General features: G+C 35.5%; 1 protein-coding gene across 1 annotated transcript; it reads left to right on the top strand.

The window, feature by feature from the left end:
• The first annotated feature begins 10 nt into the window (after positions 1-10).
• On the top strand, positions 11-17784 carry spag17 (sperm associated antigen 17). Its single transcript, XM_079896400.1, has 39 exons — positions 11-318; positions 729-869; positions 978-1037; positions 1236-1367; positions 1694-1859; positions 2023-2217; positions 2406-2578; positions 3052-3213; positions 3801-3846; positions 4844-4962; positions 5152-5286; positions 5371-5481; positions 5691-5835; positions 5924-6109; positions 6223-6260; positions 6383-6481; positions 6628-6782; positions 7188-7338; positions 7463-7513; positions 7616-7864; positions 7963-8077; positions 8198-8311; positions 8743-8912; positions 9047-9161; positions 9553-9713; positions 9854-9992; positions 10647-10825; positions 10903-11035; positions 11115-11242; positions 11328-11498; positions 12362-12465; positions 13574-13704; positions 13858-13988; positions 14197-14385; positions 16038-16151; positions 16254-16308; positions 16946-17033; positions 17265-17318; positions 17404-17784. Exons 1-39 carry the CDS (start codon positions 208-210, stop codon positions 17552-17554), a joined length of 5067 nt encoding a protein of 1688 aa, XP_079752526.1. The 5' UTR covers positions 11-207; the 3' UTR covers positions 17555-17784.
• Positions 17785-17879: the final 95 nt, after the last annotated feature.

The raw sequence follows: 17879 nt of genomic DNA, 5'->3' as shown, positions 1-17879 counted from the left end.
GCGTCGCGTAGAAGACGCAAGCCTGTTTGGTTTCCATAGGTTACCACGACGCCTTTAAAAACTTTGGTCAGACATGTAAACTTATGGTAGAATTTACACTGTAAAAAAAATAGAATAATAACTAATTAATTACTTATTGGCAGTGTTTTTGACAAGAGGCGCTATATTTAGAGTATAATTAGTCATTTTAATGAATTTTAAGTTGATATGCCTCCCAAACGGAATAAAAGTATAACTCCGTCTGGAGTAACTCCAACTGGGACAGCTGCTGCTAACAAAAACTGGCAAACGGCTCTTAATGATGCTGTATTTGAGGAGGTAACATACAAATGGCGCTTAATAAACTGTCATGTTAAACGTGTTTGAAATTTCTAACGTTACTTCACTGTGCTCAACTTAATGTTGTTGTTGTTCTTCTTCTTCTTATATAACTCTGTCCTTTCTCATCATTTACTCACCATTATGTTGTTAGGCAGAATGACAGTCACAGTCACTATTCACTTTCATTGTATATTACAAAAAGGTTCAATGAAAGTGAATGGTGACTTATGCTCTCAGTCCCTGACATCCCTGTTTTCGTGTATCACTTTAAACAAATGAATTGCTAAATCTTATAGCAATAGCCAACAAGCCAGTGTACAGCTTGTAAACACTACAGAATATAGAATTGCTTCATCAGACAAAAAAAAAAAGTATTTTCCCCTCATCTAAATCATCTGTGACTCTAGAATGACTGGAGGGCCAGTCTGTGTATGGTGCAGGCAGAGAGAGCCGAGGACGAACAGCTCATAAACGCCCTCCAGCAGGCCGTCCAACAGCCCCTCCGCAAGCTTTTCAGCGTGCTGTCCTGGGAGGACACTCTGGAAAAGGTTTCTGATCAAATTATATTTCATTAATGAAGTAATGAAATATAAGAAATAAAAGAAAAGAAATATTAGAATCATTTGTCGGTTATAAACCAATCTTCTGTGACACAGATCAATGAACTGGGAAATCCAAAGACCAGAAAGACTAAAGATGGTCCCATGTTTTTTGAGGTGGGTATTGTTATTACCATGACAAATTGTAATCTCAGTATAGCGTTAAAAATAATGTATAGATTCTTATTGTAGAATCATAATTTTCATAATGTCTTGTGAGACCTTTAACCAGTTAGAAAGTTAAAATGACAATTTAATGTCAAATTATGTTGTCCATTTATGGTTTCAAGTAATTTGTAATTTGTGCTTCTGTAGGTGACTGAACTTGCAAAGTCTATGATGGATGTTGGAGAGGAAATTACTGTGAACCTGATGGCAAAATTAATAAAGTTCCAGCTTCTGACCATCAAAAACAATGACATTGCAAGACGGGCTGCTGAGAAGAAGGTGAGAGCTTTTCACCATTAGCTAGAGCATGTATTGCAATATGTTGACTCATGTCATGGTTATTCTATTATTTCTCTTTACAATAAACAGATTGACACTTGATTGTTGTAATATGGTATACGACTGAAAGCTTTTAAGACTGATAACCAGATTGTGAACAATAATTTATGGAAAAAATACTATATTATGCTAGGGAGAATTACATTTACACTTAATATGTGATGACACAGATTTATTCAGCAAAATTCTAATCAAATATACTATGCAAACATTTTATCATACCTATGTTTTCTGATAAACAGTAACACAGAGTGTGTATATTTAAGGCTTTAGAGGAGAATGCTCATGTTAAAGAGGGCCTGAATTCTGCCAGCAAGGATCAGGGGGGTAAAGGAGCGGCAAAGGGGAAAAAAGCTGCCGAGCCTCCAGTTCCAACCAAAGACACCAAACTCAAACGCAGAGGGGAAGAGGAAAATACAATCAAATACATAGGTGAGGCCTGATCACAGTTACTTAAAAGGTTAAAACTAGGAATCCAGTTACCAAAAAAAAACAAACATTGCTTCTGGTTGAATATCCTGGAAATAGGTCAGATTTGAAAGTGAAATAGGTTGCAAATAGTGTTTTAATATTGAGTTTAAACATATCTGTCCAGATGATGAGCCTGATGACGGGCCAGAGCACTACATCCTGATAGTGGGATTCTACCAACCTCATCTGATCTCTGCACTGGACTCTCTGGGAATCCATGTGTCCAATGTTATAAAACTGAACTTAGAGAGAGAAGACCAATCAGAGGCATCAACGGAAACAGCGGCAGAGGAAAACCATCACTCACCTGAAGATCAGGGCAAGTTACTAAGAATGCCATTGCACTTATTCCTTTCAAATTATATTACATAGAGTATGCAGAATTTGCTGGATTTGGTGTTTGAGATGTAGTTGTATTTGTACTCAAATTTGAAGGCTGATGTTACATTTGGATACATACAAAATCAGGATTCAAAGTCACCAAGATTTAACTTGTCCTGTGTTCAGAAGTTGAGAATCTTAAGCAAAGAAGGCAGCAGGAGCTAGATGTGTTCTGGGAACAGTTGGATCAAGTCTTGAACAGTGGGAATATGGGATCCAGACTCAGTGATGTGGCCAGGTTGAACTATAGCGTGAAGATCCATTTGCTGCCGCAGGACAAAGACAATGCTGAAGAAAAGGTGAACATGTACAAATTCTTGTACCACACTGCACTTTACTCAGAATTTTTGTCTTGTTTTTTGTACAAATATCTAAACATTCTTAAATCAAGATAGGAGAAGCACAATGACTTAAGATATTACATCTTACTTTCTGAAAAATGGATCCAAATGAAATGAGTTTATGCTTAAAACAAGAAAAAAAGATCTGCCAATAGGTTAAAAAATAAACTTAATTCGAAGGGAAAACAATATTATTTTTCTTACCCCATTATCAGATTTTCTTTCTTGTTTTAAGCAAAAACTAAATTTATATATATATATATGTATATATTTTATTTTTTTCAGAAAACAAAACAAAATATCTGATGTCATTATGCTTCTCAAGTAAAGGTGCACATAAGACAGACAAGGTTTAAACTAGTCCCAGACTAAAATGCATGTTTGAGCTGTTTTAACTGAAAGCAACTTGCATTGACATATCTTGTCTGTAGTTGGCGTTTGGAGCTGCTATATTTGAGAGTGTGGCGTGTCTGGTGTATGACAGCCTGGACTGGAGGAGACAGTACAGTCATTATCTCAGCTGCATGAGGTTGATCCAGGTGCCTTTGGCCTGCATATCCATCCCGCAATCCCGACCGCAGAGCTCCACTGAGGTACACGACAGCCTTTACTGATAGCAGTGCTGATAATATGCCAAATAAACTAGCCAGTGATTTAAAAAAAAAAACACTTTATAATCAGTTAAAGTCCCCCTGTAGTCAATCATTTTATCATTTTATCATCATTTAATAATTTTTATTGAAAAATAAATCTTCATGCCTTAAAATAGCTTGAATGTAACTCTACACCCTTGCCTCATTTAGTATACGTGGTTCTATGAATGTGCAAATTTGACCCGCCTCCACTTATTCACACCAGCTCAGAGATCCACTTGTTGACGATCACACGTTGACGTGATTGGTTACAAGGTAGTTTGTGACGTCAGAAACACCAGCGATTTCAAACCGTGTTTTTGAGACGGTCTTTGGTTCACTGCAGTTTTAAGGAGAAAATACTCAGCAATGGTGTTGACTTTTGAATTTGCTCATGGTTTGTCTTAAAGCATATTAAAAACGCCACATAGACATATAAACAACATTAAAAGCTTGATTTTCACCACACGGGGACTTTAATTTCAGAAGTGTATTGTGGCAGGATGTTGGTTTCTTGGTGCTGATATATATCATGGTTTATGTTTTAGGTTGTACAAACTCCAAGGAAGAAAGTAGTGTCAGAGGACGTCCCTGGTACAAGAAATGATACATTGAGCTTTGGTTCTACCATTACATCCTTCACACACACACACACACACACACACACACACACACACACACACACACACACACACACACACACACACACACACACACACACACACACACACTCACTCTCATACAGTATGTTGTGTTTTCATGTTTTGTGGGGACTTTCCATAGACATAATGATTTTTTTATACTGTACAAACTGTATATTCTATCCACTTATACGAAACCTACCTATTACAGAAAACTTTCTGCATATTTACATTTTCAAAACACTGTTTTCCTCACAGGGATCAAAAAATGTCACCACAAGGGGATATTGCCATCTTTGTGGACACATTTTGTCCCCATAACGCAGGGTTTACCAGGACCAGACACACACATAATACATATATTAATAAAAACAGTAACACTTTACAATTTAGGTCTTATTTGTTAACATTAGTTAATGTATTAACTAACAATGAGCAATAAATTAGTTACAGTATTTATTAATCTATGTTAATGTTAGTTAAAATAAAATATAGTTGTTCAATGTTTGTTCATGTTAGATCACAGTGCAATAACTAATGTAAACAAATAATTACTTTTAAATGTATTAGTAAATGTTGAAATGAACATTCTTGTTCTTGTTAACTGATGAAACCTTATTGTGAAGTGTTACCATAAAAACTATAATAATATTTCAGTGGACTGAACGTGCCAAATTGGCCCTATGAGTGTGTGTGACTGTCCCAGCATTCTCAGTGAAGGAGGAAGTCAGAAAGGGCATCCGGTGTAAAAGCTGTGCCAAATCTAATGTGTGTGTGCAGATAATTCAGATGAAGCAGACCCTGCAAATGAGCGGGACTAACACTAGGAAAATATATATTCAAAATAAGAGCACAAAATCCTTTGCTCATTCACATATATTGTTCTTTGCTGTGTCAGTGTGTGCTCCAAAACTAACGTCTTAAACTGACACTTTAAGTTTCCTCGGCAGAGCCAGAGTCTCCTGTTCAGAGCACAGAGGTTGATATGAGATACTACTGTAACCTACTGGACAGGATTCCTACTGAAATCACATCTGTACCTCTTGTATTGCATTGCATGCTGGAGCAGGTGAGGGAACTTTGTAGGATTCGATATAACCTTTAATTTAAAGAGATAGAAGACTGTTAACCTTAAACTGTATTCGCAACATGAGTGAACAGACTAAAGAGACAAAAATAAGTGCTGACATTTCTGTGAACAAGCTGTTAACTTCTTTTAAAAATTTGGCTGCTAAATTTCTTCCTGTGTGATGTCAAGGTGGTGGCCTCAGAACAGGAAGTCAATGTAGGATCAGCTGATTCAGAGGAGCACTTTGAAAGAACAGACCAAGATCTAATCAGTTATATGCTTTCATCTGTGTTGAGTCTGCCACAGGATGAAAAAGACAAGAAGGTAAAATGGTACAACAACAAAAGTCACTGGGTTTCTAAATCAAAATCAATCTATATTTGCCATAATCTGCTTGTTTGATGGCAGGAACTCATGGAGGATCTTGGGATGCAGAAAAGCCCAATGAATGCAGATCAGAAACACCCTCTCTTGCTCAATCACCATGATGAGAGAGCGAGGAGACTCCTTCAGCTTCCTGTGAGCGTGTGAATATGCAAACTGTTTCCCATAAATGCTTGAAAGCACACACAAATGTTTTATTCTGTACATTTGCCCTCTTGGATACATCGATCATGTTTCAAACAAGCACATTTAAGCTTTAAGTCACCTATAAACAGTATGTAAATACATATGGATGCAACTGACACAACTGTTATATAAATAAAATCCTTATTCATATGTCGCAGATCCTAGATGGTTTTGATGTCGTCAAAATTGAAGCAGACATCATGAAGCAAAGCCTTTTGTGGACCAACCTGATGTTCAGACACACTGAGAGCACCACTGTTAGACTGGCCAGATCACAGGAGCTAATGCACTTCTGCACTGATGGTGAGAAACAAGGACAATGACTTGCTGTTCTAATTGGACCTTTAGTCCAGTTTTCTTCCTAATGTGATGACTTAATGTGTATCTCCAGAGTCACTGAGCTGGTCTGAGCTACAGAGGCTTCTCCAGCTGTTTGTGTTTGAGAGCATGCTTTTGACTACAGTGGATGAGAACGGCTGTATTAAAAGATCTCAATCGAGCCTTTCAAACCCCACACCATGGGACAACCCTGTTGAATTCACCAAACACCTGTATTGGAGCAACAGCAGGACACCAGGTGTGAAACCAGCACAAGTTCATTCATTGCAAATTCATTCAATTTCTAAACAAATATTTTTAAAGCAGCGTTGAAGTCTTTAATTGTACACATCAGTTGTTTTATTATTAAAGGATCAGCAAAAAACAATGCTGGGACTGACGAACCAACGGTATGATTGAAGTTTTGAAATAAAAAAGCTGAAATTTTAACGTTATACAAGTAAATTAAACATTTATCTTGACACTATCATTAGCAAGTGATTGTTTTTTAATATCCTAATAACTTATATAGGATAATGAAGTAACTGTAACAGATCTCCAGAAGACCTTGATTCGTCAGCTGGGACACTGGAACTTTGTAGAGAAGCACAGTGCTTCTGTTTTCCCCCAGGTACCCACCTTCAAATCTCAGCTTATAATATTTTTGCAATATAATTATAATATAATATATAATTCTAATTTCAATATAATATTTTAAAAATCTATGAGAAATATTTATTAAAAAATGACAAATGAGTAATCTCTTCTCATGTTCAGGTCCTCCAGTCTGCATCTGAGACTTATAGATGTGTGGACACATTTCACTGTGCCAGAGACAATGCCACATATATCATCTGCCACAATCCCATGAGCCCTCAGAGGAGTTGCAAGGAATTCTGGGATGCATCACTTCACACCGATGTGGGCTTCAGGTACTTTGTCTCATCTTAAAAGTTTTAAATGGTACAGTTACCCAAAGATAATTTATTTCAACATTTATTTGCTTAACATTTGTTTTAATAAACATTTTTACACTATCAAAATGTAAAATATTTATTTATGAATTTCAAGTTTTCCTATATGTTGATAGTACTGGAATGAACTAAGAACAGTGAAATAATTATATTTTAAAAATAATTATATTTTAAAATAATATAAAATAGTTTTTATATAAATTATATTATATTATATTATATTATATTATATTATATTATATTATATTATATTATATTATATTATATCATATTATATTATATTATATTATATTATATTATATTATATTATATTATATTATATTATATTATATTATATTATATTATATTATATTATTCTTGTAGGAATTATTTGGAATATGTGGCAGACTCAATCAGTGAATGGACCAGACAGGAAGAGGAAAAATGGCAGATGGAGCAGGAGAAGAAAGAGGCGGAAAGAACTCCCATCCAAACCCCTTCAGAGGCTGACAGAAATACAGGCAACATATCTAATGTCTAATATATGTCTATGAGCAGGATCATGTAGATAACATCAAATATATATGAAAATATTACTATGGATATAATGATGTGCATGTTTAAAACTGAATTTCTTTCTATTAGACTCTTCAGTGAAGTCCCCAATCTCAGACACATTAGAACCATATATAAGAGAGGATTCTCTCAAAGTGAGCTCAGATGTTGATCGTAACATATAAATATTTTAGTTATTCACATTTTCAGATTTCATGATCCTTACACTGGTCCTTTTTCTGATGTATTTACTTTAGGCATGGAAAATGGACCAGGAGAGATTAAGGGAGGAGGAACAATCCAAAATGACAAAGAAAGAAAAAGGAGGAAAAGCAACACCAAAAGTAGAAGAGAGAATTGACTCTGTAAAGGAGAACAAGAAGACTTCAGTATCCTCAAAAAAGAGTAGAGACCTCATGTCCAAAACACCCAGCTCGGCTATTAAAGACAAAACTAGAGATGTTCCAGAGACGCCTGAAGAACCAGCAAATGAGAGAAAAACAGATGTCTGAAAATATATATAACCACATAAAATGCTTATAGTCTAGAATTGATGGTGCTAAGTTTGAAATTCATTGGCTAAATGTTTGTGTATTTCACATAGGTATTCACAGGCTACAGTTTAAATGGGAAACTGGTGCAAGTCACTGGCAAAGTTCAGTCTCTCTATCCCTGTGACGGAGGACAAATAGACGTGGAGAGTTTTCACTTCACACAAGGTTTGAGAGATCAAATATGCAAAAATATACATGCACAATATACATTTGCTATTTTAGAGCTTCTTGTACATAATTTTTGTACTTTTATACCTTAATTAAATGATTGCTTTCCATCTTAAGGAATAACACAAGTGAAGGTTTGTGTGAAGAAGGATGGCCATCAGTTCTACACAAACATTTCTGAGAGAAAAAAAGAGGACAAACTAAAGGATTTTGACATGCTCACTAAACAAGGTATGTGTTGCAAACGTAAATGTAACTGTCTGAAGTGTCTGAATATTATATTTCATTCTGGTGCGCTTAATGTTATCGCTACTGTGTAAATGCTATTCACCAACTAAACATATCCTTTTCAGTGTGTTCACAGTCTCTTTCATGGGCATCATTTTTAGTTGCCTATTCACAAAATGTTTGCTCAAGCATAGCGTTTTCTCGGAGTTCACGTTGTGCTTTCTACCATGCACAAATAAAAATGTCACTGAACTTTTGCTGTGTAATTGTAACAATGTGCACTCAAACACACCAAACCAACAATTACTAAAAACACACTTAAAAACTGATTTTGCACGGGCATTTTGCACTAGTTTAGCCAATTTCATTCTGTAAAAATCACTTATATACTGTATATTTTGTAATATTTACACATGTTGTTTTGCCCAATTCAGCCACTCTTGGAGTCAAATCAGATTGTGAGACGGAGAAATATGGCTCTTTTTTTGCTGTACTGGCCAATGGCATTCGACTTTCCTGCTGTCAGAGCAGCCCGAATAAAACAAAAAGTCAAGCTCTCCAGCTCACTGTGCCTAGTGCCTTCTGTACAGACCAACAGGAACAGGTGATTGGACAAATAATAATAATGGAAAAAAGTTGATTAGTAAGGATTTACATTAGTTAGGTGTAAGTTATTTTAGCATGCAGGCTGATTATCATAACTAAATAGCCATTTTCTCCCTTACTAATGTTTCCTAGGAACCTGAGGTACATTGTGAGCCGATGGACGATTCCTCTCCTCCACCTTTCCTGAATCTATATGTATCTCTTCCCAATGGACTTATCCTGCATTTTGATTTTGAGGACTCAGCAGGTGAGATATTTTCATTTTTATAGATAAAAAGCTTGAGTACATAAAATTCATGCACCATAAGGTTCTTTCGATGCAGTACATTTTCATGTCTCTAAATTATTTCTTAATATAATGAATAAAAGAAGAAATTTATATTAGTTTTCTTTTATCATAAAACTTAATAAAAGGAACTGCACAGCAGGAATGACCCATACAAAACATTTTATTTCTAGTCTGTATTAATCATTGCAAAATGATCAATAATAAAATAAAAAAAACACATTTCATGAAAATATATTTTGTGACTGGTCATGAGAATATATTTTGTAAACTGTCTTTAAATGTAGAACCAGCCTTTAAGATTGAAGAATAATAAGAAGAGCAGCTGTAAGGTCATATCTGTGTTTTTTAGATGGGGAATCTTGTGTCCGATCTCTTCGGATACGACAGAGATTTTATAATGCTGGGTCTAGTTCAGACCCGACCCCAGACTTCAGAACACACACTGAGGTCTCCAGGGTCATCACCGGCACAGGGACTGTCATCAAACACAAGAGAGATGGATCTACTGAGGTATTCACATATACACACGATTGCACGTCAAAAATGCACTTTTTTGCTACATAATACAGATAATATAGCACAAAAAGCACACTCCTAATGAAATCATGACCTCAGAGGAAGTATACAGTATATATGTGTGTATGTTTCAGGTCCTGTTTGCAGACGGAACAGTCAGTACGAGTCCAGACTCTGGACCAGTGTGTGTGCTGGTTCCACACATGCCTTTAAAGGAGGCAGAGCCTATCAAAGAGCTGACAGTGGATAGCAAAGACACTAAAGACAAGAAAGGTAGCAATTAGCAAACACATGTACACATCTCTTCGAATATTGAAAACCTCTATGGATACTGATTTATTTATTCACACTATGTATGCACTACCATTCAAAAGTTTGTGGTTGGTAAGATTTATTTATTTATTTATTTATTTTTTAAACTCTTATGATCACCAAAGCTGCATTTATTTGATCAAAATATTAAAAACAGTAATATTTTTAAATATTATTACAATTTAAAATTGTAAAAATATATTTTAATTTTTAATTAATTTTAATTTCTGTTTTGGCAAAGCTGAATATTCAGCATCATTACTCCTGTCTTCAGTGTCACATGATCCTTCAGAAATCAATCTAAATTGCTGATTTGCTGCTCAAGAAACATTTCTTATTATTATCATTGTTGAAAACAGTTGTGCGGCTTAATATTTTTGTGTAAACCATGATAATTGAAAATGTTAAATCTGAAAAGGAACAGCATTTATTTGTTTTTGTTTATTTGTAAATGTCTTTACTGTCACTTTTGATTAATTTAATGCATCCTTGCTAAATAAAAGTATCAATTGCTTTAAAAAAGAAAGAATATCACTGACCCCAAACTTTTGAACAGTTGTGTACATCAATAAAATGTCCTCTTAAACCATATACAATGTCTTTTGTGGTTCACAGGCAAGGCTAGAGAACAAATCTCTATAGAAAATGAAGAACCAAAAATTTCTGTTGAGATTACTGGAGGCTCTTGGACCACCACCACACCCTCTGGCCTAAGAGTTGCCACTGTGGCAGGGAAGGAAGTCCAAGTGCAGCCGATACTGGCCTATCATGCTACAGATCCCTTTAGTGGGACAGTGAGTGCCTCGTCGATTAAAACTAACATCTTCTGTGTCAATAGATGATTGTTGTAATACAAATGTTTCATGTATAGGTTGTGGTCACAAGAGAGGACAAAATGTTGTCTGTGTTGAAGAAAGATGGAACCGTGATAGTAGATCACGCAGATGGAACACGTCTTACCACCTTCTACCAGCAGGGGGAGCTACAACAACAACTGCTCCCAGGTGCAAGAGTCTTCATGCTGTACTATCACAAGTAGTTCATACAGTCTCGTCAGTAAGTAAGAGTTTAATCTGATTTCAGGAGAAAAACTGGTTAGGGTGGAGAAAGCTGATTTTGCAACGGTAATAATGAACTGTGAGAGAAGAACGTGTGATGTTTTTTTCGGGGATGGCACTTCAATCAGCGCAACTGCTCATGGATCATATAAAGTAAGAAGATGGACGGAAGAATATCTGTGAGATATATGTGTGAACCTCATTTGTAAATCCTCCTCCATCTGTCACTTTAATGTAGATTTCTCCTCGTGATGGTGGTGTCCTCCATATTGATAAGGATGGTGGAGCGGTGTACACATCTCATCAGTCTAAAGAGGGACCAGAGAAAGACCCACCAGGCCAATATGTAATGAACCACGGAGCAGATGTCCTCTGTCACGTGACGGACCCCGAGGGGAACTACTTTCAAGTACTTTCCATGATAATTTCTATAGTAAACATGAAGGCCCGGTTTCACAGGCAGGGTTTAGATTAAGACAGGATTAGGTCTTAGTTCAGTTAGGGCATTTAAGTAGCTTTTATAAACATGCCCTATATAAAACATTACTGGTGTGCATCTTGAGACAAAACAATGGCACTGACATATTTTAAGATATGCCAGTGCAAGTTGCTTTCAGTTAAAACAGCTCAAACATGCATTTTAGTCTGGAAACCGGGGGAAAATGTCTCACATTTTTTGATTTGATATCATATTAATAATTTTAGATTCCGCATTATCATGGAAAACCTTAAAATTTTTTACATGATAGGACAGTCATGTAAATTTCTATAATGAATATATATATATTAGTTATGGTCAGCTCTAAAATATTTCATTTGGTTATTTCATCAACTATTTTTGCAAGCGCAATCTTTTGTGTGTGTGTGTGTGTGTGTGTGGAAACCCTGTCAATTAAAAGTGTAGCTAACAAAGTCAAGAATATTTGTTTTGTGTGAACATATTGTAATTGATGTTAGAGCTAAAATTATTTTTTAAACATTTGAGATGTAAACAAGTGACATATTTTGAGTTGGCTTTTATTTTTATATTTTGTTATGTGCTTTTCTAGTATTCTATATAGTTGTAATATATTTTAAATCAGTTTTAGTCATTTTAGTACTTGCCAAGACAACATTTTTAACTTTCATTAAGGTTTTTAAGTTAAAGTTTTTTTTATTTTTTATTTCAGCTTCATTTTCAATAATGGGAAACATTTTATTTTTATTTTTAACAGACTCTTGTATCCTGGTCATTCTAAATAAAAACCCAGAACATGTTAATGCTGTGTGCAGGTCAATGCAGATAGTCAGATCACCGTCACGAGTAACAGATCAGAAATGAGAGAGACAGAAATAGAGCTCCAACAGAATGCTGGCTTTAAAACACATCCACCCAGGTAAGCCCCTCAGAAAACACAACCAAGGTCACTTAAAATTAAAGGGATAGTCCACTAAAAAATGATGTTGGTAACCAAACATTTTTTGGTCTCCATTGATTCCATAGTATTTTTTTTTTCTCTATACTATGGAAAACAATGGGGACCAGCAACTATTTGGTTACCAACATCATTTTTGGAAATTCATGCAGGTTTAGTGTGTAAATGATGACAGGATTTTCATTTTTTGGTGAACTATCCCGTTAAAGACAAGCAGATTTTCTTAAGAGATAAAGACTAAAGGCTAAAGACTAGACACGAAACTAGAACAGCTGTGTAGGAAATCAGGGACTACAGTTTGAGGTCATTTTAGACAAATATTGGCTGCAGAATGCAGTGATCGATCAGTCAGAATCAAGTATTACAAGGCGTATTATATTTTGTTATTTTTATATTCTAATGTTGACTTTTTTAATGTAGTTATTTTATGTAATGCTTATGTTGTCACTCACAGATCTGTTGTGCAATCATTGGTTTTCTCTCTGTGTCCATAAACAGTACCGTACAAATGTTTTAGGCCACAAGAAAAATATATTTAAAACAGTAAGATTTTTTTGGAAAGAAATGATCACTTTTATTCAGCAAGGATGCTTTAAATTGGTCCAAAGTGACAGTAAAGACATTTATCATTTCAAATACATTTCTATTTCAAATAAACACTGATCTTTTGAACCTTCATCAAAGAATACTATTCACACATTCCACAAAAATATTAAGTAACTGTTTTCAAAGTTAATAAGAAATGTAATAATATGAAATCAAATCAGCCTATTAGAATGATTTCTGAAGTATCATGTGACACTGAAGATTGGAGTAATGATGCTGAAAATTCAGCTTTGCCATCATAGGAATAAATTACATTCAAAAATATATTTTAAACTGTTTTTACTATATTTTGATCAAATAAATGCAGCCTTGTTGAGCATAAGAGAGTTATTTGAAGTCTTATCGTCCTCAAACTTTTGAACAGTAGTGTATTTACTTAAACAAATTACATTGCATTTTATTTGCATTCCAAGTGAAGAATGAAAAACCGACTTGTTACTTTTTCTTCGGTTGTCATTTTGAGGTTGTTTGTGGTACATGAGGACGGGTCAGCCTCAGAGCTGCTGAGAGCACAAGATATGGAAGATCTCCTACAGAAGGCTTACTGTGACTCTTCTATCGCCGTTCTCACTGACCCACTACCAGACTCACAACGTGAGGACAGTTTCCATTCATCCTGTGCATGATGTTGCCAGTAGAGCCTGTATTTTCAACATCAATCCATTTGAAATGCTGTTTAAGGCAAGTTTGCATAAACGCAGCAAGTAATATATCAATTATTGTTCTCCTGCATTGATTTCTCTTCAGAATCATTTGGCATCACTCTCCTAAGGCCCTGCCCAGAGATCAGCACTCACTGGCTCTCATCCAACCAAGATGATGACATCATTCCCACCAACCTCAAATCCAGGAAATGGGAGTCATTCCCTGCATCTGAGGTAATTCGTAATCTATAGGTGTTCCACCTTAGATGGAAACTTTCTTTTAGTGTTAACTTTGGAACAAACAACCAGTGTGTTTAATATTGTCAAAACAAATCCACATTAAATATCCCTTTTTTTTGGAAATGCCTATGTGTTTGAGTATGCAGTTTAGTGTGAATCATTTATGATGCCTTGATGATTTGCTTCCATCTCTGATGCTTAGAAGAAGACTCCAGGCCCCCCTTTTGGGACCACTCTTGGTTGTAGTCTCGAGTTAAAGGAAAAACCCTTGAAAACTTCCATCCGCATTCAACCAGTTTTGGAGTGCCCTGACGTGCTGCTGGTGCGCCAGATTACCCAGCACCCACCTGTCACTGAATCACTGCGCAGGAAACTACAAGACAAAGTCAAGGTGCTCTAATTCCTGTCACAAAGTTACAGTAACCTTTTTTAACCTTCCTGTGTTATCATAGTATGTTGTTAAAACCACAATATTACCAGACCTCAGTAGTGTTCTCTTTTCACTTCCCTTCAACCTATTTTGTTCGTCAACTGACCAGTTACTAAATGTAATTTAAAAAAAAAACAAGTTTACGCAGTGGTAACCATACCTATTTATATTTTACTATTTTCCCATATTGTAAAAAAACTAACAAAAAAACAATTCTGACCTGAATATATTTCAAGCTAATGCTAAATATATGTTGAAAACAGTGTGGCTTAAAGGGGACATATCATGCTAAATGCACTTTTTTAGCCCTTAAATGCATTTTGTTGTATATTTGGAGTGTTTAGAAGTACAGAAAAGATGAAATTATTCTCTTCAGGTGCTTCGTTGATATCTTTATATTCTGTTTTGGTCATATTTTTCAACCTGTTCAGATTTTTCTGTTATCTATGACGTTTTGTGAACTATCACGTCACAGTATTTGCAGCGGAACTGCCAAATAAGGACATTGACTTCCGGCCCAACACTTCGAGCGATCCGCCATTATTATTTCTCGCTGCAATTTTGTAGTCCAAGCTAAAGGATGCAGAAGTTACGAGAGGGTAAGTTAAAATGATCGGTTGTTGGATGTAGTAACCCACACGCTTCATTACACCGTCTAATGTAGATGAACTGCCGCGCTTGTGGCGCATGTTTAACTGAAAGAACGAGCAGAGAGAGCAGAGAGAGAGAGACCCGGTCTTGCGCGCGCTCGCACTCTCTCTCGGAGCCCGGCGAAAGTGTAAACAAGACATCACCGTCTCCAAACTAGACGCTGTCTTGCTCTCTCTCCCTCGCACATATTAATCAAAATAAATCGACACGGTGGTAAAAGGTCGGAAGACCAAAGTTTCATGTATAAATACAGTAACACACCATTGCGATACATCCATATGAAGACGTTGTTCTGCAGGTTCGTCGTCTTCATTTTCATCTCGCTCCGGCTCCGACTCTGGCTCGAACATGTAAGGCTGGCTGGACAAGTCTTCCGTTGTTGACATTTTGTTAATAACGTGTGAATAAAAAGTTTCTGTGCCGCTAGATAATCCTATCTCTGCTATCAGACTACAAAAATGGCCGAACGGGGTGGAGTTGAACCTCTGCAACCTGGAGAGGGGGCGGGGTATGAAGTGTCTCAATTGTATTTAAAGAGACCGCACCAAAACGAGTTGATCTCAGAAGCACCTCAGAAAAGGGGTAAAAAAAGGGGCCCGTGGAGCTATAATAATGAGGAATTCAGACCCAAGCATTGCAGTTCCGCTTTATATAGACCACAAATGTATGATTTATATGTAAAAAGGAACAATTTAAAAGCATGATATGTCTCCTTTAATAAAATCGGTTTTGTTCAAACCTTCAAATGCCAAAATATTTTATAAAATGTTCTTTAAAGGTCAAGAAAATACCATTTCCAATCTTAAAATAGATTCAGGGTAAATGCAAAATATTTATATATATATATATATATTGAACAATTTAAATATATTTAAACTGACAATATATATAAAAAATATAGTTTTGGCTATTTTAAAAATATAGCATATATATATATTTGCTCTATGGTTTTAATCAAACAGGCATATTTGGAGCAGCTGCTACAGAGAGAGAATGAATGGGAGAAGATGCAGTTGAAGGACCTTCGGACAGCAGAGGAAAAGGTTCATCAGAATGATCTACTGCAGCTTGTACTGGTCAGACAAGATCCAACGTCATATTCTTAAATGAATTTCTGAAATTCAGATGTCTGTATGCTAGTCTGGCTTAAATACATTTAAACTTTATGTTCGTTTTAGTCCCTGTCTGAAGCTGTAGATCCTCCGGTTGAAATGGAGATAAAGCCTCTTTCAGGTAAGAATATTTATTTATTAAAAGATACATTCTAAATATTTCATTATAAAATAATATTTATTGTTTAAAAAATAGGTTAAAGGTATAGTCCACCCAACATCATTTACTCACCCTCAATTTGTTCTAAACCGGTTTGAGTTTCTTTCTTCTGTTGAACACAAAAGAAAATATTTTGAAGAATGCTGGTATCCAAATAGTTCCTGGTCCCCATTGACTTCCATAGTATTTTTCCTCTATACTATGGAAGTCAATGGGGACCAGCAACTGACTTTATTTATGTTCAACAGAAGAAAAAACTTCATGCAGGTTTGGAACAACTTGAGGATGAGTAAATGATGACAGGATTTTAATTTTTGGGTGCATGAACTATCCCTTTAATACTTTTCCTAAAAATAATATTAATAACACTTTATTTAATCATTCATTTATGGTTTAACCCTCCAATGCACGGATTATCGAATTACAATATTTTAAAATGTATTTTTATATCAAAAATAATCCACAAAATTATGAGTTTGGAGAGTGTTAAAGATCTGTGCTCTGCAATATTAAACGGCAGTAAAAAAGTAAAAATATGATTTTTAGCTCTGTCATTAGTCTCACATTCACAGTTTGTCTGTTTTTGTTCCTGTTCCAGCTGATGTGGCGCCTCTCTATACTCAAGCAGTGCGAGCAGCTCAACATTCCCACAAGCTACAGGAAAAGACAGAACAGAAAGTTTTGTTGTAAGTGGTATTGTTCAGTATTTACTCATCTTATCGACAAATATAATATCTGTAAATGCAGACCTGAATGAGAGTTGACAAACAAGCTTATTGCTCAACATTTTAGTGGGTAAATTTGCTCAGCCAATGGATTAGAATTCATAGATAAGAATAGACCACAGATAAAATACGACTGAAAGTGTGGTGACTAATTGCACTTGTATGGTTTGCTTTCAACTTCTGCTTTAACAGTGTCAGTAAAAAGAAGCAAAAGTCAGAGTGGGAAAACAGGGTTAACCAGAACAGGTAAGCAGTTATTCTGTTTGAATGATTTCAGTTTTAGAAGCTCAAAGCGTGTGATGCATAGATGTTTTGTTTGTCCAACGTTCAGGCAAGAACTCCAGGAGCAGAAAAGACACCTCAACGCACTCAGACACCATATTGTTACTCCATACTTTCACCCTGAGCCGAAGGAAATTGCCATCTTTACAGATGAGGCTAGTACCACCAAATGCATATTTAATCGTAATCATTTTATCTGATTGTCTTTGTAACTTTTTCTTTCAAATATTGTTTATTTAGAGCAGGGATTCCCAAACTTGTCTGCCAGTCGAACCCCTCTGACGTAAAATATTTACTCAAAGTCAAGCAGAAATAAAATAAAACGTTTTATTTGAAAAAACTTCAACTAAATGAAACAAAAATGAAATGTTTAAGTTGAAGCTAAAAACTGAAACAAGAATCAATTAAACCTAACCAATAAAATGACAAAAGCACAAAATGAAATTACTACAAATTAAAGTATAATTAAAAAAAACTAAAAATATAAAAAGAAAAGATGATTCAAATTATTAATAAAAAACTATA

The sequence above is a fragment of the Squalius cephalus genome (genome assembly GCF_949319135.1).
Source record: "Squalius cephalus genome assembly, chromosome: 16".
NCBI lineage: Eukaryota > Metazoa > Chordata > Actinopteri > Cypriniformes > Leuciscidae > Squalius > Squalius cephalus.
Note: the sequence above shows the minus strand (reverse complement) of the source record. Positions and strands in the feature narration are given on the sequence as shown.